Source organism: Perna viridis, chromosome 13 (genome assembly GCF_037379345.1).
Source record: "Perna viridis isolate PV_CMFRI_1.1 ecotype Kerala chromosome 13, ASM3737934v1, whole genome shotgun sequence".
NCBI classification, from domain to species: domain Eukaryota; kingdom Metazoa; phylum Mollusca; class Bivalvia; order Mytilida; family Mytilidae; genus Perna; species Perna viridis.
In genome coordinates, this window is record NC_142457.1 from 1,061,125 (window position 1) to 1,083,822 (window position 22,698).

Genomic DNA, 22,698 nt, shown 5'->3' on the forward strand with positions numbered 1-22,698 from the left:
TGAGCAATTCAGACTACACAAAAATGGTGATATGGACCAGTTGCTTATAATTTAGGGTAACCGCGTCTTCCGCAATTCTAGAAACGCCAGTAGCCAAGATGCCAATATGACGTTCAAATCCGGAATTAATCTAAGGAGAAATACTACGATATTGTGAATAAATATATTTTCATGATGGCCGTACAAAAAAAATGAATAAAACGAGTTAAATATGTTTTTGAACTGGCTAATAAGTTTAATTCTTATCTGTTTACTTTTAGGTCAATGCTTTATATAATATCAAGAATACACGCCGTCTTGAATAAAGTATATTGTACTATAAAGTCCATGTCTAAATTGAATATAAATGCAACGAAAGATTTTCATAACAGACTTTGTGGTTTAAAAATCGCGGGAAAATATGTTGTCGTTCTTGAACGCGTATGAATATATGGAATATTGTATTTGGTCTCATTTCATACTTTTGCTAATTTTTGCAATCAAACTTTACCAAATTTCTTTTTAGATGAAAAGTTTGCCATTTTGTCCTTCTTATACCTATTTTAGATGAAAACGGAATCCGGGGAATTATTTTTTCAATTAACCGGAAGCAACGGTAGACGCTTTATTTTGTGTTATGCGGCACAGTTGTAGACGTCGATGAAACTGCCACAATTTTGTTGATTAAAGTTACTATGTAAGCAGAGATATTGATACATGTATCTAGAAAGAAAGTCACAATACCTATGAAGCCAAAGAATTGTTTGTAACTGCATGTTTCATCCTTGATTACATGTTGGTAATAGAAAGTGCAGGTCTGTGCACGAACCACATGTTCTACTATACTATATTCGTATACACAGTAGTGTACAGTAGTCCAACTTCTATGATTTTACTTATTGGCCAATTTTTGTAGATAGTCGCCACACAAAATAATAAAAAGAATGCCTGCCTATATTCCTTAATGATCACGACCACTTCTACTCATATTACTTGTATGGATAGCAATTTGCATATTAATATGGGGTAGGCATTGCCTAAATCAGCAAGCACCGTGAGCTTTACTAAATATGTACTGTCTGTGCCAGACTCGTAAAAATAATAATGGACATTACAAAGAGGGGGGGTTGGCGACCCCAATGAAAATTTTTGCTTGGCAAGTGCAATATTTCAATTTATAATTAACCAGCAAGCAAAATCAATATTTCTATTCGAAAATATGTCTTGTTAATTAAAGGGGGAGTTTTTTTTCAATAAATGAATAACTTTAACAATTTTCCCCAAAATTCCAACCCCTTACCCTCTCTTTCCCTTCGCTCTCCAAATGGTCAATAACTTAATAGCACCTCGCAATGCTTAACATTTTTTATCCCTTCAGGGCATCTCTAGCAACATCCATTTTAGTTTTGGCCTGTCAGATCAATCTGTACAGATACCGAAAATATTGCAGTTCTCCATGGATGGTGGGAATAATTTGCACATATCATGTGATGTAAACAAAGTTCGGACGACAGCTGCAAATTCCAAACAAGAAAATGATTGCCTTTCCTATCTTAGAAAAGCTATGCTTGGATTGTGATAAAATAATCGGAGTTATATTTTTTTCCGAGGTGGGTTAGGTTCTTGACAACAGCAGCAGTGGAACAGCGGAGGTACACGTACATACATCCAATGGGTTTTTCCCAAAGTTTTTATAAACATAACATTCACTTCTTTAAATGAGTAAAACAAATTAGAAAAGACTTGAAAACTATCAGAAAAGATGAATCTGATTTTTACTGAAATGTAATCTAAACCTATATTTTTTTATTTGTTTGACTGGAGGAAATGATGAATTTTCTCCATAAGGACAGTCACTTTTTGTTACTTTCGGACATGACTGTTTTTGTTAGTATATTATGGAACCTTAAGGGAAATTTAGAATGTACCCGTAATAATGGTAGAGCTCACATCGCTTTGCGGCGCTCGCAACTAATTTATTGTACCACTACCAGACTTCCACAGACTTCACAAATCAGTGATTTTGTTCCTTGACCTTGTTTTAAAAGCAACCCCAACTCTATTTTTTGGGAAATTTTTGCTATATTTTCAACATATTGGGACAATATCTTATGGGAACAGAAACATATGCTGATACGGAACTGAAAACAGATACAGAACTGAGAAATAAGTACTCCCAATATTCATAACAATTTGTAGGTTACAACTTGCCAAAAAACATACCCCAGAAATGTAAAAAAAACACCAAGTCAAGAAATCATGTCTCGAGGAACATTTCATTGACTTCTTAAACTGGTTTTAAAAAATTATGTCTGACAAAATGGGAGTTTTCCTCCCTTTGGGCAAAATATTTTTCAACATGTTGGGAAAAGTCTCTAGGAAAAACAACCGATATTTGGCTGCAATAAAAGGGTAGCAAAATCACTGTGAATGTATAATTAAAGAGGTGAGAAACTTTTCAATTAGCCAGATTATCTATAATTATCTTTAATCAGTGATATCAAGTTCAAGATCAAATTCAAAATTTTATGTTGTTTATTATTGTATTATTTATTGCTTAATGAAAACAACTCCAAGATCAAATTCAAAATTTTCAAACAATAATTTATGAATGAAGGTTTTGGTGATTTTTTGTTGCCAGTCTAATTTTGTTGATTTCAGATGTTTGTCCACTATTAGTGAATATATATCTATGAATCCCGCTGAGGGAGCGAACAAATTTTCATTCAGATTCCTTACCATTTGCTTATGTGTGTTTTGATAAAGGTACAATCACCCACAGGGTATGTGATTCAGATTCTGAATCTGTTTTGATCTTGAACTTTATTAGTTTTATGCTGAAGAAGTATATCGGTTATATATATATATATATATCTATACTAGATACATATGTACATGCTACATGTATCTGAAGAATATCACATGAACCTTAATTTGTGCACAGGTACATGTACATGTATTTCAAATTATTTATTTTTGAATAAAATAATTTATTTAATAGTAACATAAAATCATTTGAATCAATGGCTTTTTTTCAGGTGTTCTTTTCATTTTTGTGTAGGAGGATATCAGGAACAATGAACAAGAAAAAGGAAACACAAGGCGTGTCTGCTAAGGCAAAGGTTAGATGCATTTATATACAAACGTCAGCATGAATTTTAATTTTTATGCTACATGGTGAAGATGGAATTAAGTGGAGCCCCATTGTCCCCACCCAACACAGTGGACAGTCATCATTTGAAATTTTTCTGGTTTTCATCTTTTGCAAAGATACACAGTGGCCGACCCAAGTGGGAAGGTGGGGGGGGGGTGTTGCAGGTCGTTGGTACCCCTGCTTTATTGGAAAATTTGTCATTTTTATTTGGAAAATTGATATGAAATGGTAAATATTAAATGTTCTTGTCCAGATGGCTGGCACCTCTCCTTTACAAAGTGTCTGGATCTGCTCCTGGATACATGAAATAATTCGGTTAGTTGAACTAGATGTCAGTTATGTACATGTACCGAGAAGAATTAAATTAATTTAATTTTATCCCAGTTTTATTTTTAGCTTAGACTCCACACTTTAGACTTACAATAGAGTCTTGTTTTTATGTGCTATTAATATGCAATGAGCTTCGCATAATTAACCTGATTTTCATGTGAAATTGATATGAAGGCTCCATTTTCTTGTACATGAATTTCTCAAGAAATCCACCACAGATGTCTTATGCTCAATTCAGGTGAACATCACATGAAATTTGTGTAAAAATGTCTTGAAATAATTTGTCTGTGTAGACATTTTAATTGATACGATAATTACATTAGCTATGGACTTTTGTAGGTTCCTGGTGTGAAGAAAACTGTAGCAGTTAAGTCTAAAGTAAAAGGAGCAAATGTTAAAAGGTATAGTATATGTTTTATATGTCTTACACTACCGGTGCAGCTGGTCCACGCTTCCAGTTTTTAGTGGAGTCCGAGTTGCTCATTTGCTTTTGTTACTTTTTATGTATGATTTTAGTTACTTTATGTTCTTTGTTGTGTATGTCTGTTTTCCATGTCTGGTTTTTGTCCTTGGATTGCATTCTTTTAATTACCGCTATAGCCTTGGTTCCCTGGATTACTCTTTAACCATGATGTAAAACATTTTTTTAGTTACTACAAAGATAAAATCAAATTTACTTGTAAAAGATTATTTCTGACTGCTGTCATAGCTGTAATTTTTCACTACAGTTTAAGGAGGTAGGGTTATCTCTCTTTGATCTGTTGCTCTGTATAAGTTGAAAAATTACCATGTTGTTTTTTTTCTAGATAATCATAATATGGGGCAGGGTTAACCTGTAGGAGGATGACGTAATAAGTAAGGGAGACCTCAAGATATTCTCTTAGACCTAGAAAAATGTTGTGTTACGAGTAACACCTTTAAAAATTATGAGTTGGATATGTATTTTTAAAAATCTTTTTGTTGTTGCTATATTGTGTTTATTTAACATTGAATCCATAAAAAATTTTTTGAAGGTTTTTTATGAGTCCTAATCCAGAGAAAGATTTTAATCAGGAAGGTGTATGGCACATTGTTTTGTAGCAATCCTTGTGATTTAAGACAAAAGCTTCTTGACAAAAAATTACGTCTGGTTCTATCTGCCAAAATGTGATAAATTATGTCTGAATTTCAAAACAGGTGTTATTCATATTATTCTCAATTTATTGGGGCTGATGAATTCCAACATGTAACCTAATGATACTGGTGGCTTGCGAATTTCAGCCTGGGAAAAGTTACAATACGTAGAAAGCAGAAAGCTTCTAAAATTTAGAGCCCTCCCTTTATTTCAAACTATTATGGGTTATAAAAAATCAAAACAATTCCTGATTTAAATGCTACCTTGAATGGATATTTATTGTTTTTTTTATAAATTAGGGCCCCGCTTAGGCGGGTCACCCTATAGTGATCACTCTGCTGTCCATCCGTAACAAATTTGTGTCCGCTCTTTATCTAGAGAACCGTTACGATTTCATACTTTATAATTAACATGTAAATTAACCAACACCAGAGAATGTGTCATAATGTATGTACAACTTCCTAGAGCAAAGGTGAAGGTAAAACTTTGGTTTCAGTTGACAACCCCATGTCCTGTGGTAAAAATCCTGTCCACTCTATATCTTGAGAACTGTTAAGATTTCAAAGTTTATACTTGACATGTATATTAACCAACACCAGAGGGTATGTCACAATGTATGTACAACTTCCTAGGTCAAAGGTCAAGGTCAAAAACTTTGGTTTCAGTTAACCCCATGTCTGGTGGTAAAGATCGTGTCCACTGTATATCTTGAGAACCATTATAATTTCAAAGTTTATACTTGACATGTATATTAACCAACACCAGAGGGTGTGTCATAATAACTTTAAATAATGCTTCATATCAGCTTATTTAACACATGTTATTGACAGTGGGGGCCCACAGAGATGGCTCCCATCTCAATGATATCTAGTTATTTCTTATCATAGTGTATCGAAAACATCCAGTGTTGTCTCCCTTTAAACAGCTTAATCAGTTGTTATGAAGAAAATATTTTTTCAGAGCTAAAACTTCAGGAAAAGAGAAAACGAAAGTCAAGCCTGCCCCAATAGTAGAAGCTGGTTATTCATTGTATTCTGCCAACTCAGAAAGTTCTGTCAGTACAGATTTTGACACATGCAATGAAGTTCTGGCTCGATTAAAGGAAAGAAGGAAAGGTTTGTACAAGTATTTGATATAATCATTGGCATAAGTGATTCAAAAACATTAAATTCCTTAAACCTGAATTCAAAATTTAATCAATACTTGCATAGTACATAAGTGTCTTTACTTGATAAAATATGATCAATTGTACACATGTGGTAGTGAAGGGGGTGTCAATCCTTTAATCTGTACTTCAATTAGGCAAAAGGATACCCATCTCTTATACATAATACTCCTCTTACACCACTAAATGGAGTTTAATGAATCTTTATTACAAGTTGCCATTGTGCACTTTCTGTGTTAAACTTTAATCCAAATCAAAAGGTGCATATTGTCAAGTGTGGGAGTTATGGGGTATCATTAAAATGAGCATTCCTCACTGTGGAACCTTTACTGACATTACTGTCTGCTGATAAAAAACAGACCATTTGACAAAATTTTCCTAGTGATATGCCATTGTCCTGCAGACCATGGGAGAAATACAGACATCAGTAATTTTGTTATCATTTTTTGTACATGTATGTAGGTTTTGGAAGAAAAAATGGCAAATAGGAACAAAAAAGTCTACTTTTTTTTTGGGGGGGGGATTTGTAATGACTATTCTACATGCTTTAGGAAATAATCTGTATTCAGGTATATTTCATGGACAACAAATCACGCCTTCAAAATACTTTAAAAATATTAATTTTCACGGTTTCTGACAAGTAAGCATATTCACTGGTATAAATTTTTGCGGATTCAAAAAATGATTAGCGTTATAAAGTGTTAAAAATCAATTTGGCATTTACTGTTTTTCACAGCTTTTTGTCCACCAGGAAAATTGCGAAAATTAGTACACCTGGAAAATTATTACAGTTACAATAATTTGTGATTATATGATGAAATATGTTTCCTTATATTAAAAAAAAAAATCTTAAATCTGTCATTTATGAGTTGTATGTTGTGATATTTACAGTAACAGGAAAACATCTTCAGCATTGTATAGATAGATTAGCCTCCTCAGATGATAGCCATCGTACCGATGTTTCCTCCAAATCTAACCGACTCACTGTGATTCTCCCTTCAGCATATGATCAGGGTCTGTTCAGTGTGTTACAGTTGATGTTTTAGGGCAAGCACAATCTAATTAAAATTTAATCTTCAATAGTTACCTCCCTTTACAATCATCCTTAGAAAATTGTAACAACATCCCATTTGTGTGGGAGTCAAAAACGAAATGGCTGATCAAGCAGTACAGTAAGTCTTCACCAAATCAATTTTAAAATTGGAGTGACAATGAAGATTTCATTTTGATAAGATAAAAATGAGCATAGCCTTGTCAGAGTTGCAGATTGCATTGGTTCTTGAATGTTTGTGTTCTGTGTTCAGATGTTTGGGTTTTTAGAAAGGGTCTTTTTTGCCATTTTTTTCTGCAGTTAGTTACACAGTGTCATTTGCTAAAAGCTATGGTTACACTTAGTTCTAACGCACTCTAATTTTTGGGTGATCTCCCCTGAACTCACTGCATAAAGTTCTGTCTATGGAAATAATTTGTTTTAAGACAAGCTTGGTGTGTTATGTTTATGATTTTATGGAATGTACAATTTTGCCAATATTTAGTTATAGCTACTTATATATGCAATTGTGAAGGAAGTAATTTGAACTAGCTTTGCATATGGAACAACTTTAGTTTGCATGTCTTTTTGACATAATTTGATACATTAATGTTAATACATGGTAGGATACCTATAAAAGTAACTGAGCTATTAAATATTACTGTAGGTAAGAATCATGCAAAATGTGATTCATGGATGAAAAACCTACATTTTTATTTTTTATATTTTGTTTGAATTGCCAAAATAAATAGAAATTAACATTCGGTTTTTTATATTACCTGTGTTCTTAGGAGATAAAAATTATATAGAATGCACTGCAGATTTCAAAATTAAGGGAGATAACTCTGTAAATGACAGTCAAATACAATAGAATCTTTTGGATTTTCAATGTTGATTATCTCCTAAGAGCAGGCAGATTTGAATGAATAATTACACATTTCATAATATAGACCAATAAAAAACTTATTTACAAAAATAAAAATATGTAGCTTTTTTTTTTTGGGGTGTATCACATTTTTTAGATTTTGCATGATTCTTGCAATGATAGCTACTTACAATGATTTTTGGGTAAAATGCAAGGATCAATTAGCAAATAGTCATGATTGGGTCAAGGTGCAATATAAGGACAGGTTGGTCATTCCAAAAATTTATATAGACAGAAACATAGCTAAGGTCCATTGAATTTTTAAGGGCAACCAACTGGTCCATATATTGCAACTTGACCCTAAGTAGCCTGAACTATTTTCTATATTATACTTTTTATGTAGTTTACTATACATCATTCATTTAGAAGAAAAGAATAAAATATACTCAAATTCTTTCATTATGACATCACCTCTTAATTTGAAATTATAATGTTATTTTGACCAGCAGATCTAAGAAAGTAAACAAATGAAATCTTTATAAATGTGTGGCCTGCTGGTGGTGGCAAGTGGTTTAACTCTACGTCATTAAAAAATGTTTACCTAATTGCTGATTGGGCCATCAAGTTTGGGCCAGATGCCCCACCCCCTTATGTGAAGTGCCAGCAATTTTTTTCTCCCATAAGGATATAAGAACATAGTCAATGAAGCAGGAAGTTGCATTAATAATTCTAAAAAAAAATTGAGGGTGGGGGCACTTACACCAACTAATAATACTGGTTAAGTTAGGCCAGCTAGATTTAACAAAACGAACTAGCTTTATGAGGAAGTCTGTTTTTAAAAGTCTGCCCCTGAAATATCTGAATTAAAGCAGGCTTCCTTTTTTTCTGATTTTTGAGCTGACTTTAAATGTAAATAAAGGAATATACATATACCATTTGCTGTAGTGCAACTGTTTATATTGTTATTCTGACAAAGTCTGAACTCTGCAAGTTACATGCTTATATTTAAATGTAAGTACAGGTATTTGTAAGAATCAGGCAAAATGGGAAAAATCAGGAACATACATGTCAAAAACCCACCAATCTCGCAATGTAATATCACTCTAATATACTTTAAAAAAAGACCATTATTTGATCTCTGCATCAATGGCTTTGCTCAGAAATTTTTCGATAGTATGTTAGGAAAATGAGGTTTTTGACAGAACTCTGCCCTCGAAATGTTCAGTGCATTTCAATGAAATTGTTACTCAATTGTCTAGCATGATATGGGAAATCTTGTCTGTTTTCCTTGATTCTGATGGTACAAATAGTCAAATTACACTATCAAAATGATGGATTTCTATCATACCATGTTTCACTTATTGCCTGATTCTTACAGGGACTGACACTTGATTGAAGTTTGATGTGCTGTACATAATTTTCTTGTAGCACATTAACTCGAGTTAACATGAAATATTTTTAACAAAGCATAAGAAAATGTAGTGTTCATCCAGGCTGTTAACATGGTTACAGCACAGGTGTGTTGGGGTATCATTTTAAAGCATTATCCTACACATGAAAAATTGCTCCATACATGTACATGTATTTTTTTCATATTTTGTAAACATATGGAAAATTATGTTTAGGACCAATACGGACATTTGTGTTTTTGTACCTTTAAAATTACATGGAAACAAAAGTTGTTCTAAATTATATGAAAACCCTTTTTTCATACATTGAGTCCTATGGATGACATATGGTCTTATTTACTGTATTTTCTAATGAATTGATTTGTTAGTCCGAAACATGTTTTTCATGGTGGTCCAATACATTTATTTGGAGGAAAGTCTTAAGCTATGGTAATGTTTGGAATCCCTCAAATAAATAGTGAGAACATTATAATGGCTATGTAAGATTTTTTCAAGATAATATAGATCAGTAGTAATTGTTAGTATAAGTAGTTTTGTCCCCACTATAACGGAGGCTGACCTGAATTTATCCACTTTTTCACACTTTGATCTCATATTACTGCATTCATATTTTAGTCTGTTTAAATGCAGTAAAGATGGTACCAATTTATTTTTGTTTGTTGGCCTTATAGCATCAGACTGGTATTGGTCTGCATCTATCATTCTAAAAACTTGACATGCTGGGTTATATCCAACCAAAAGTGCCATGCACATGAGAACCATATCGTGCTGTATTGAAATGATAGTGTTATGATTATAACATGATTTCCATTTGTAAATAATGGATTGCTTACAGATGATTATCATATGTTAGTGAAAAAACATGATTAGCATGTGATGATCATAAGGTAATCATATAATCATATTGCTAATCATATGATTCTCATGCTTGGCATATTAATTGCTGTGTGTGATCATCATTTACTCTAGATTTAAATACTTTAAACTTTTCGTTTTACAGTTGTTTGTCAAGAGCTAGACTGTCTTTGCTCAGCCATTGGTAAATTTAGACATTTCATAAGACTATATAATGTGTAGACCTTAAATATTTTGTATAACTAACTTGCATGTAGATCTGGTCTTGTTTTCTGTTTCCCTTCGTTTTTCTGTGTAATAATATATCTAATTACTCTTCTTTCCATACAGTTAAACTAAAGTTGATAAAATCTTTTTTACTTCTTGGAGTTTTAATTAATTTGATATAGAAAATGTTTGTAGTTACTTACAACTGCAATTACATGTACTTTGCATTTGAAAAGTAAATAGGAAATTCATCAAAACATGTAGCTGTGCATTGTAGCAGTCTAGACTACTACATGTACATGTAATTAGTGTTTTCAGTATGATAAATTGCCAAAAATTTCAGTTTGCGGCTGTAACTCAACACCATGTGCTCCCATACAGTTTTTCCAGATGTATACATATCTAACTGCAGTGGTTCATGTATTCCTTCTGGTTTTAACGTGTAATTTTATAATAATATGTGGCACAATTTCACTATGATATGGTAGACATATTCACACCTCACTTTAATTTTTGTGTGGGTCTTAGTATTTGTGTGAAATCTCATTGCACGTTGTTTCTGTAATAACAATTAAAAACCATTGAAAAAACTATGAAATACCAATTATACTACAACCATTCTATTTGAAACTATGAAATACCAATTATACTACAACCATTCTATTTGAGCAGTTATATTAGCTATAACTGTAGAACTGTACTTATTAAGGTCCTAGAGGTCTATGGTTCTGTAGGAAATAGTTCATGGGTCCGGTGGAAATATATGGACCTGCTGATTTCTCCAAAAAATTATATCGACCAAGACCAAGCTGAGGTCCATTGAATGTTTTGCGGCAACCGACCAGTCTATATACATGTATTACAATATGACCAGAAGTATCATTAAATATTTGCTATATTATACTTTTTAAATACTGTGCATTCTGAATCATTTGTTTGGAAGAAACAATGAGAAAAAGCCAATTCAACTTGTTAAATTGTCATGTTTTTAGTTTGGAAGCGTGGTGGTCTATAGAATTAATCCTACTGGTTTATGTAACATAATATAGACTGGTTAGATACATCTACGAAAGTAAACGTAAATCGTCTGAATATAGCTGAAATATTGCTGCTCGGATGTTTAAACCCCAACAAACAAACAAGCATAAAAATCAGAAAAATATAATATTTACAAGTAATATACAGTAACTGATTGAACTTAAATGTTTTGTTGTAACTTCTCAAACATTGCATTCTTGATTTCTTGCTTTAAATATTATGTTTCTTTTAATTTTTTGTTGCGGTATAAAGACAATAACAGTGCAATTATTAGATAAAATGATTGTCAGCTTGAACTGGTGAAATTACCAGCAAGGACTCACATTTTCCCACAGTTCTAAGCCTTATCCATATATCAGTTTTATATTGTCAGTGCTCAGTTATTTTCTATAGTACAAGTTAAAGACTATTAACTCATCATTTGTAGTTTTTAAATGTTAGCCTTTGGCAATATTGAACCTTTTACTTATTTGAAATATATTGTAAGTACACAGGCATAGGTTTGACAAAAGACAAATAATGAATTATGATGAAATCATTACTTCACAAGTCATGCACATATTTGATCTGAAATTTATTATTGACTCTGCCAAAGTAAATTAGAGTCAAGTATCAGATAAGCATATTGTTTTATCTTTTTTATATGTATTAAACCTTGTATTTATAATTTCAGAATCAGTCCAGTCTGACACCAATGCTCCATTCAACCAACGTCTCTCATCTTCAACCCCTGACCCTGAAAGAGCAGTCTATAATGTAGGAAAGGCTAATGTTTTTCGCACTATCCCAGAACGGGACAGTTCAGGTCCTATTGTCAAAGAAACAGTTCCTATTACATCAAACCTTCATTTGATGGCAGGAAATTTTCAAAATCATAACTTTCCAACATGCTCTCAGTCTATGTCTGTTCCATTCAGCCATTATGTTGATGTTTTAAGTAACCATGGCAACACAAATGTACTCTCCACCCAAGAGGTAATAAACACTTCAAGTTCAGGGTTCATGCCTACTGCAAATACATACTCAGAAACAGATATCAGAGGTTGGACTAAGAGGGATAGTGATATTCAGACCTACCAGGCCTACATCCCTAGAGAATCCACAGGGTTTGCTGTTAAGGCAAAAAATTCCAGTAATGACTCCAAAAATCAATCATCCAGTAGCTCTGGAGCTAAAGAGGTTTCTCATCTCATTACAAGGGAAAACATTCATCAGAGCATCAACTCAAGTGGAACAGACTATGTTGTGTTACCATGGCCACAAGGTGGAGCAGGTAGTAATGTCATACCACATGGCACCCCTGTCTTTCAATTGCAAAATGGATTGTTCCAGATCAGACCTTCAAATGCTCCAGGTCAGAATCCAATTTTCACTGAAGGTCAACAGAAGGAAAATTCTACAAGAAAAACACCTAGTCCTGTGCCTTCGGATTTAGGTGGGAGTTATTTGGCAGCAGATGCATTCCAAATTCCTGAGAGGGACAAAGGACCAATTGTTTCTAAAAATATTGTTAGAGTCCCTGCAGTAGGAATGCCTGCTGAAACAATATCTTCAATATCAGGGACAAATTCTCCACATCAAACCATCACACCTCGTAGCCAAAGAACTGATTCTACTGTCACTCCAAGGACTGAGTCAACTCTGCAAACTGACAATGTTCAGAATGTCTCTTTTGCCAAAAGTGCTGAAAGCAACAAGACTGAAGATAGAGTTAATTATCCCATTGAAAAAGTTCAAGTTGAGCAACAGAAGCATGAAACAGGTTCCATAGCTGTTCAGAACCAAAATGGGGAAACTCTGAAACAGTCTAATACTCAGGTTATTCAGAACATTGGATCTAATATTTCTAACCAAAGTCAAGGCCAAATATTCTTGCTACAGACTTCACAAAACAAGGGCAGTAACTCATCATCATACCAGCTTATTCCTGTTTCTGTTTTGCCAGGAACAAATCCAGCTGTTCCCATGGCAACAAATCCAACATCTGTATCTTCTGTTGTTTCCCATGGAACAAAGGTTCAGGATGAAAAGGAGGCTTTCAAACAGGAAGAGATACTAGGGGAAGCTACTGAAGTAAAGATCCCCAACCCTTGGAGTAAAGTGAAGATGGATGCTGGCTTGAAAAAGCTGAGATACTTGTTGGGAGAACTGAAAGAATGTGGTAAAATTGGAAGTAAGTTATTGTATGAAAAAAATAGTTAAAAACTCTTTATGTGTCCTGTGGTTTGGATTATTAAAAGGCTAATTAATTTGACAGAGTGAATAATCAAAGATTGATATAAAATACCAAGATTTAATGAGTGTACATGACCTGTTCCAAACATTCTTTGTATATTACCAATAGTATTTAGTTTTTTCAGTCGTTATAGATTATTTTATTTATTGTACATGTATATGTATTTATATCCTAAAAAAATGTTCTTTTCATATGAATTTTAAATTCTATAATTAATATTCTTAATCATCAGTGATGTCAAAAAAGATTCACATCTTACAAGAAAAATGTTGTGACATTTTGGTGGGAGAAAGTCAAAGAAATTATGTTTCACACGTGAATTGTCAAAATTTATTATACATCAATCATTTGATTATTCTCTGCCATTTATATAAATAACCTCATATTATTTCAGAGGATGTAGAGGTGACCAGACTTGGTAAGGAGATTGAGAAGACAATAGAGACCATACCTACACTAAGTAGTTCCTTCAACCTCCCAGCTGAGATAGACCTCTGTCTACAGCCTCTCCGGAATGAAAACTGTCAACTCAGGAGGTAAGGTTGTTGGAGTGAGGGGAGGTGTTATGTTTTTCTGTTGAGGTACAGCCTTTCAGGAAAAATAACTCAACTCAAAAGTATGGTTCTTTTGAATGAGTGGAGTGATGATACCTTCCTGTTGAGATACGCCTCTGCCTATAGTCACCCAGGAGGTAGGGACATGTGTGGAGGAGAGATGATATGTTTTTGACTGGTTTTATTTAAACATGTGACAGCAGTTTATAAAGATTTTTGAATAGGGAGTTTGTCCTCCAGTGTAAGAGTACAATATACAACATATAATACAGGGGTGTTTCAATCCTCCTCCCACAAATCTAAATACATGTATTTTCAGTCTGTTCTTTGTTATCAAACTTTATTTGCATACAAGTTCTCAATGGCTTGATATAAAAACTTGCATATAAATAAATCTTTCCTTAATGTGAATTGCTTCAAATGTTTTCTTTGTAGGAAGCTAAGACTTGCCAATCAACATCTGAAAGAAAAAGAAGCTGTTAAGGAAAAGGCTGCTTTAGACTTCAATGGTTTGTAATTTAAATACATGTACATATTTTTAAACAATCTTTAATATAGTTAAAGTAATATCAGGGATCGACATTAACAGTAGTCCGGTAGTCCTGTGCCTTCCCAATTTTGGAGAGGACTGCTTGAAACATTTTGATGGTAGTCCATTGGGATATCTAAATTTTACCTTATTTTTCATAAGATCTAAGAACAGAACCGTCATTACCATTTCAGAACTACCTGTTTTCCCTCTATAAAGTAGTCCTGTTGACCATCAAACAAATGAAGTTAGTGTCAAACCCTGAATATTAGTTTATTTTTGATTGAACACATTTTGCCTTAGAATATGATTTTCATATAAAAAAATTATTGCTGTGTTTTAATGATGCTTATTTTCTGTCAGTGTATAAATTATGTTCAAAGGGAGATAACTTCATCTTTTATTGACAAATATTTATCAGAATGTTTATGGAAAGATGTATTGAAGGTAGTTAGTGTCTCTTTAAGGGTTTTCACAACAATCTTGACTCCTAATACCCATGCAGTTGCAGAGAGAATAATGTTATTGACTTGTATGTCTGTAAGTCTGCCTGACTATCACTCATGACTGTTGGAACCTCCACATGGCCTGAGTTATTTGTTGGATTTCCTTCAAACTTGGTTGAAGTGTAGGTAACCATAAAATTATGATCAATTTGATGTTTGCAGAAATAAGTTAAGGGAGGCCACTTTTTCATGAGGGCTGTAATGTAATTATGTTTGCTTTATTATGTAAGCTTGTCCATTGGATTCTGCTCTCAGTTTTTGTCATGTTACCTTCAAATTTAGAGGCAATATTGATGGAGGTATATATAATTTTGTTTTTTCTGCATTCCTCCTTCAAACTTAGAGGTGATATTGATGGAGGTGTATATAATTTTGGGGTTTTTTTTGCATTCCTCCTTTAAACTTAGTGGCCATATTGATGGAGGTATATATAATTTTGGTTTCATTTTTTTTTGCATTCCTCCTTCAAACTTGGAGATAATATTAATGGAGGTATATATCATTTTGTATTTGTGCATCCTACCTTCAAACTCGGAGGCAATATTGATGGAGGTATATTATAACTTTGTTTTTTGTGCATCCTACCTTCCAACTTGGAGGTGATATTGATGGAGATATATTATAACTTTGTGTTTTGTGCATCCTGCCACTTCTTAAATTTTACAATGCAACAATATTTTGTTTTATTGTTGTTATTTTTCTGGTCCTTAACTTATACTATTTTATGAATGTTTTTTTTTTTCCTTTTACACTTTTTTCCTAAATTTTAGTTTTACATCTGCAAGCAAGTAACAATGCCCTTCAGAAGCAGGTCAAAGGTGAGAAGGAGACAAAAGTCAAGTTAGCCATGGAGGTTAAGGATCTACACTCACAGATTCAGAGAATGAAGATTGAGAGGAGTAAGCTACTGGCAGCATTAAGTGAAAAGGTTAACATATTATTTGATTTATAAACAGGGGTTGTTGGGATGTTTAGGGTATGACCATTTACAGGATTGGTTTGTAAGTTAGGCCAATTAAAAACTATTACCTACAAATCTAAGGTTTTAAAGTATGAACAGAATTAATGCTGTCCAAATTATGTAAAAGTCATCTATATCTAAATCTTAATGTTTAACTACATACCAAATCACCTTGTTGACATTGGTATTATAAGAAAAACTGTTTATTTTATAAATTATAGTCCTAATGATACGCCCACTCAATAAGTGGGTTGTGTATTAGAATCATCTTGTCCATCATTCAGTCTGTCATTCCATCCAATCAAAATTCATCATAAACATCATGTCTCCCTGTGAATGGAATTGATTTCAAATTTGAGGTGTTGTAAGCAATTTTGATTGCTATTCTGTATCAACTTCTTCTTTGGTGAGACTTTGCCATTTTTGCACTTCATAGAAGTTTCAACTACTAATGGATAAATTGATTTCAAATTTGGTTTCTGGCTTTGTATAGATGGGACATACGTTGTAAGTGATTGTGGATGCTTTCCATCATCAACTTTTTGTACAAATGAGGGTATCCCTTGCTGAACAACAGGTGTAACTTCATGTTTTCTTTAATTAAGAGATCTAGCAAGTGTTTTGTAAAGTTTTGATGAAGTGCTATTGTAAGCTGACTACAGATGGTTTTATATTTCATGTAATATTCAGGTTTGTTTGAAGTAGAACATATTTTGTAGGAGACAGATGAGTTGAAGGTGAAGCAGGAATGTCTGACAGATACACAGAAATTCCGCCATGAGATAGAGGAGCTACAGAAACAGACTGAGGCCATACAGGAGAAGCATGAGGCCCTAGAACAGGAGAACCATATCCTACAGATAACACTTCAGCAGAGAGACAAGGAGATAGAGACAATGAGGGATGTTGTCTGGTAGGTACATCATCTGTCTATTAGCTTTTTCCTTTTTTTGTTCATTCATCCCTCTTTCTGCCTGTCTGTCTGTCTGTCTTTCCATAAAGATATCTCCACATCAGAGTGACAAGGAAATGTATAACATAAGAAATGTTGCCCGTCTGTCTGTTTGTCAGTTTGCTTACATTCCTGCTTGTTTGTCTTTCTGTCTGTCCATACAGATCACTTCACATCTGAGAGACAAGGAGATATATAACATAGAGATAAAATTAGGTTTAGAATACAGTCAAACCAGTCTTAGTTTTTAGTCTTGTGTATTTAACAATAATCTCCTGCCTTTTGTGACCATGATTTGTTCACCTTCTGAAGGTCATTTCGATATAGAGCTGCCTTTTATGTTGCTTCTGTAAATCACAACCTTAATAAGGTGTAATGAATTGTCGAATGTATTTTTATATGCATATGACATCAACTTCCTGTTTTCCATAAAAAAAAATGAATTTTCCTTTTATCATGATGGATGATGGAAAGTGGGGGGTATTACTAGTAATCCACCTCTTATAGATTACTTCCCATTTTCAGAGAGTTGTTTTTTATTCAACTTTTTCTATCTCAAGCTAATTAATGTAGTGATAGCATTTTAGAGGATATAATTAAAGTTTCATGATAAATTCTCTAAGCTTTCCTGATAAAATGAAATATGTTAGCCATGTTCTATTAATTAAAAAAACAAAACTTTTCCACTCTTGATAGTAAAATTCACATTTAAAATGCTCACATAATAAGCTTGTATCATAGTCACCATACCTTTAGTACGTCTCTTACTGTAATGGAATAAATACCTGCAAAATGATTTTTTCTCTTATTTTATTTTACTCTGTAACAAATTGTGATGATGCTAACAAGTACCTGCTGCACCAGGGGCACTTGTCACATTGCAAGGGAGTTGAGTCTAGCAACAATAGTGCATTATAAGTAGTAAGCGTTGAATAAACTTGATCATTTTGCCAGTCTAATATCAAAATCTGTTTTTTATTGTAGTGAGGTTAAGGTATGTGTAGCCTCTCTTATCCAAGAGCTTGAAGAAACCAGGACTGGAGATAAGAGTTTTATATCCAACAATAGCTTTAGTCTGCAGCGATTGGTTAAAGTATTGGGAGAGGATAGTGTGGCCAGGTACGTATCAGGGGAGCAGATCTGGTTTTTTTTTTTTTTTTTTTTTAATGGGGAGGGGGGGATTTTTTTTATCCCTCTACACAAAGTGAGGAGGGGTTATGTGATAAAAAATGTTGCATGTCCATCCATCAGTTCTTAGACAGTTTTCAGATGATAATTTGAGAACAGATAAATTAATCTATTTTTTTAAACTTTGCACTTTTGTTAGGTACTGTAAAATATAGGTTAAGATCAATTTTCAGTAAAATCCAAAATTTAGTTTTCAAGTTAGGCCATTTTAGACATTTTGATATCCTCGTTTGTCACCATTAAGTGTCGGGGTATCATTTAATGTTCCATTACTACCCAAATACTATATACCTGTACTTTTTGTTCTTTCATTTGATTTAGAATACATAGATAATTTTCCGATTTTTCAGCAGAATTTCACTTTTTCAAATCTAGATATTACCATTTTATGTCTTTATTTACAAATTTTACTTTCGATTTCATCAATTTCCAATTTTTTAGTGGCTGCGTTATATCATGTCTGGTAATAACACAGTGCTTTTGGACATTGGATCTTTAGATTGGAGTAAGGAAAAGTATGAGGTCGATTTTTCACCAGTTCATGTTAAATTCATATATCAACTTTTTAACCCTCATAAAGTACTGGGGAGACTTGATCAATGGAAAAAATTAGAATCTCCCCATAGAGATGTAAGGTTTGTCAGAGGTTTTTGGTTAAAATTACATAGCTTTCTGTGAAAATACTTAATACCTGAATTTTTACAATAACAATGTTATGTCAAAATCTCCCACATGAGAAAATGACAGTGGAGAAGAAACTCCAACATGAGCTTTTCCAAAGGTTAATGGATAAGGTCAAGGTCTTTGTCAAGATAGTGTAGAAAGGGATAACTTTTTAACTTTTTTTTGTGTAAGATCACCTCAGTTAACTTACTTGTCCTTTTGAAATATCTGATGATAATGCCTTTTATGGTATGTGAACAAGAAAGTATAAAATGCTTTTCTTAAATGAATGCAATCATGTGTACATAGAATTGGGTAGTTTTTAACAAATTTAAAAATAAATGTAACAAAATAAGTTTAATTATAAATATTTGGCTATTTTTATTTCCAACACAACATAATTCAGAAAAAAAGCTGTTAAGAAGAGTATTTTTCACTATCTGTTTCCCATTAGTTCTGGTGATTTCTTAGAATTGTTATAAAAAAACTTGTAAGTGCAGTGTTCACTTTTCAAAAAGTTCTTGGTGGATTGTAATGAAATTTTATTCAAAGGTTCAGCATCAAATGTAGAAATTAACTGATGTGTGATGCCTGTGTAGTGCATTTTTTCTGGCAATGAACAAAGTAAAAGAACCCTTCCTCACTTTTAAGGCAATAAAAAGGGAAAAAATCAAAAGCCTAAAATGGTATAAAAATGGAAGTCAGAAGAATAATGTATAGTGTGTTATTTTGGCCGGTGTAAAATTTAGCAATTTTTTGGCAAAAATGTATATAAACAACTTTGGCAGATGCTAAGTGGTTCACTGAGTTCTGAAGCCCATAGTAAGTTTTATGCGTTATTTATATTGGTGTTTAGAGACCGACCTTTAAAATGGGCCCAAATTAGCAGACCGCAAAAATTGCAACAGTATGGTATTAGAAACTTTTTCATGTTGAAATAGCAGTGGTGGTCTTAAGCTAGCGTGCTGGCCTCCAGATTTGATCTTGGCTGATTCACACCAAGGACTTTGATATTGGTAGTTAGTGCTTCTTTGCTAAACACCCAGTATTCAAAGAAAGAGAGCAATGGCAAGTAAGCATACCCTCTGTGCACTAGCATGATTAAGATCCAGATCAACATGTCTGACTTGGTCAGAGTAGGGTCTGTTCAATTAGTCAATCATTCTTGTCCTGTTCTTATATCTGCCTTAAGACATTACATTCTGATCAATCAATCAACCAGTCAATCATGTTTAAATGTGAATACCTTTTTTCAGTTTTTCCCAAAGCAAGAAGCCAAATAAGAGTACCATACCATACGAAAGTCATTATAGTACAAGAAGAGAACCAGCTACACACAGACTTACTAAACAGGCCCTAGCTACTCATGATAAACATATTAACTATCCTCATACTGGTAGGTTTGATAAAGAGGGAGAAAATTTGGAGGAATTCAAAGTCAGTAACTCAGATACTGAAGTAGAGCTTAATATGGAAAACCATGGATATAGGAGTAGGAGAAAGAAATCTCCAGTTGCTAGGAGAGGACAGAGTTTATCTCCTCCAAGTAAAAGAGTTCCACTCAAGGAAAAACAACTTGGTAATGTAAACACAGTAGGTTCTAAACAAAGGAGGCGGACTCCTACTCGGCAATCTCCAGGGAGGCAAGGAAGAGTTTCCAATTATAGATCAGTGTTAAATAGGTCTTCCTCTCCAGTGAATCAAAGAAATACGAAAGTTGCTTTTGACTTCAGTAAAAATAGATATAGAAAAGACAGCGAGGAATATTGTCATGACAACGAGTCAAACGTTCAGCAGAGCTGTAACCAATCAGAAGCCTCCAGATACAGTGTGACAGACTATTTCCAGAAATATCCTCTAAATAAACCTAATATTAATGACCCAAGCGGAAGCAGACGTAACCACTATCGATCCTATAGTCAGCCAAATTATCATGATCATTACCATGACAATCATTGGTCTCCTACTAAGACAATGGAAATGCAGGATTTAGTCTCACCTGAATTTAAGGGAAAGTTCAAAGGTCAAAGAGACTCACCATTCTCGCCACAGGATAATTTATACCAAGGGACTTGTTTGGACAACTCTTTAAGTGCTATTAATGATGATAATATATCTAGTGTTTCTGCACAAACTGTTTCTACGGCAACTACAATTAATGATACCTCATTCAGAAAGGGTATAGCTGCACTGGATGCAAATATATTAAAACTTCAACTTGCTCTACAAAAAACTAAAAACATGTTGTCGTAGCAGTGCTTAGTTAGAACTTTTATAATAAAATTATAATATTAAATATGTAGAACATTTTATTTACTTGGTGCAAAACTTTATTATTCTAATGTTTAGGTTGATTCTGATGGATATCAATTAATTATTATCATGATGTTACAGTGTGCCTCTATTAAGGAGCGGCAATGTACCATGAACCTTTAAATTACTGTAAAATATCTTCATTTTGTAGGTATTCAAATCGTTTGGTCTACATAAATTAAAAGTTCAATAATGTCTGGAATGAGACAGATATGTTAAATCTCAAATAATGTTCCTAAGGAATTTAGTTCCTCACTAATGCACAGTCTAGAAACTACATAAAAAAAATTCTATTTGACATTTTTTCTTTGAAAGAGCAACCAAGGGAACCAAGGTTATAGCGGTAATCAAAAGAATGTAATCCAGGGACAAAGACCAGACATGGAAAATAGACATACACAACAAAGAACACAAAGTAACTAAAATCATACATACAAAGTAACAAAAGTAAAAGCAACCCGGACTCCACTAAAAACTGGGAGCATGGGTAGCACGGTAGGGTAAGCGTCCTCTGTTTTTCTAGAAACACCCGCCGAGTTGCGGATAAGGTGAAGCATAACAAATTCACCAGCATATAAAACTCGTATACAAAATATCTTCTGGGATCTCCATAAGGTCTTTAATAAGTTTAAATACACCTTCAAGTAAGCTCTGAAAGATCAAAAGTAATATAATCCATGGTAAAAGAACGATGATAATTCTTCAAAATCAAACTACAATGTAATATAAAAAAAACACAGACACTTTAATGACCATCACCTCATGACAGGACAAGCGCATGAAATCTGTTGTTTTAACTACGTCAAAAAAACCTGAAACAACAAGCAAACACACCCAATAATACAACTTATAATGTCCAGAAAATGTCTTACATGTAGCATACAACACATAAGACAAGATGAGATACCCACTTGGAATGCTCGCAGGAGGCGCACGCCTACTCGGCAATCATCAGGGTGGCAAGGAAGAGTTTCCCAGGTCTTCCTCTCCAGCCTCACTGAAGCCTATTTAACACTGGAATCAGATACCAAAGCTAGCTGAGAGCGTATTAAAGAATGAAAATATCATAAATACTACCAGCAAAAGAAATAATCGGTCGATACAATTCAAGTGGATTGGATTTGGGATAGTTAGGTCTAGTACTAAGTAGACAAAATTCAGTGTAGTGCAATGCTCGAAATGATCCCGTTTTTACGTAGGGATGCAATTAGGGGTCGAATATCTCCATTTTATTAAATAAAGTTCAAAGATTTTGGCAATTAAGTTTCTTGTACTTTAGATAAAACAGTTTTTCACTTTGAATTTTTAAAAACCTCTGTTCTACTCTGTAACTGTTTTTACCATGTAATGTACGAAATACATGCTAGAGGACGTTTTTTTTGTCAAAATTGTGAATCGTGACAATTCAAACCTTTTTTATAACTACTTATTGTCAAATTAAAATTTTTTATCAAAAGCATGAAACAAAAAAAAATCAATCTGTCAATTTTTACATGGAATAGGTAAAAAACCTGCTACATAATTGTATTGACTTACAACAGACAACCTGCATGTGTTAATGGGATACGGTTTGATATCTTAATTAATTCTGCACCTTTGTGCTTGTGTTGAGGAGGAAGCATTAATTGTTGTTAAGCCTAGTACCACATC

General features: G+C 33.5%; 1 protein-coding gene across 4 annotated transcripts; it reads left to right on the forward strand.

Annotated features, from left to right (window-relative positions):
- Positions 1-601: 601 nt before the first annotated feature.
- Positions 602-21,033, forward strand: LOC148599166 (uncharacterized). 4 transcript variants are annotated; one of them, XM_088557956.1, is made up of 12 exons: positions 602-676; positions 3,018-3,101; positions 3,803-3,864; positions 5,538-5,692; positions 6,634-6,756; positions 11,820-13,319; positions 13,777-13,918; positions 14,372-14,445; positions 15,742-15,899; positions 16,652-16,845; positions 17,869-18,003; positions 19,992-21,033. In XM_088557956.1, exons 2-12 carry the CDS (start codon positions 3,057-3,059, stop codon positions 20,986-20,988), a joined length of 3,585 nt encoding a protein of 1,194 aa, XP_088414082.1. In that variant the 5' UTR covers positions 602-676; positions 3,018-3,056; the 3' UTR covers positions 20,989-21,033. The 4 variants fall into 4 exon arrangements, with proteins under 4 accessions (XP_088414082.1, XP_088414084.1, XP_088414085.1 ...); XM_088557958.1 differs by lacking the exon at positions 6,634-6,756 and adding an exon at positions 10,047-10,085; XM_088557957.1 differs by lacking the exon at positions 602-676 and adding an exon at positions 703-794.
- The last annotated feature ends 1,665 nt before the right edge of the window (positions 21,034-22,698 follow it).

Bases quoted from the DNA above. Each gene is read 5' to 3' on its own strand.
- LOC148599166 (XM_088557956.1), top strand. From the start codon at position 3,057: ATGAACAAGAAAAAGGAAACACAAGGCGTGTCTGCTAAGGCAAAG. The intron at 3,865-5,537 runs GTATAGTATATG...ATATTTTTTCAG, and splicing joins AAAGGAGCAAATGTTAAAAG to AGCTAAAACTTCAGGAAAAG. The intron at 13,919-14,371 runs GTAAGGTTGTTG...TTTTCTTTGTAG, and splicing joins GAAAACTGTCAACTCAGGAG to GAAGCTAAGACTTGCCAATC.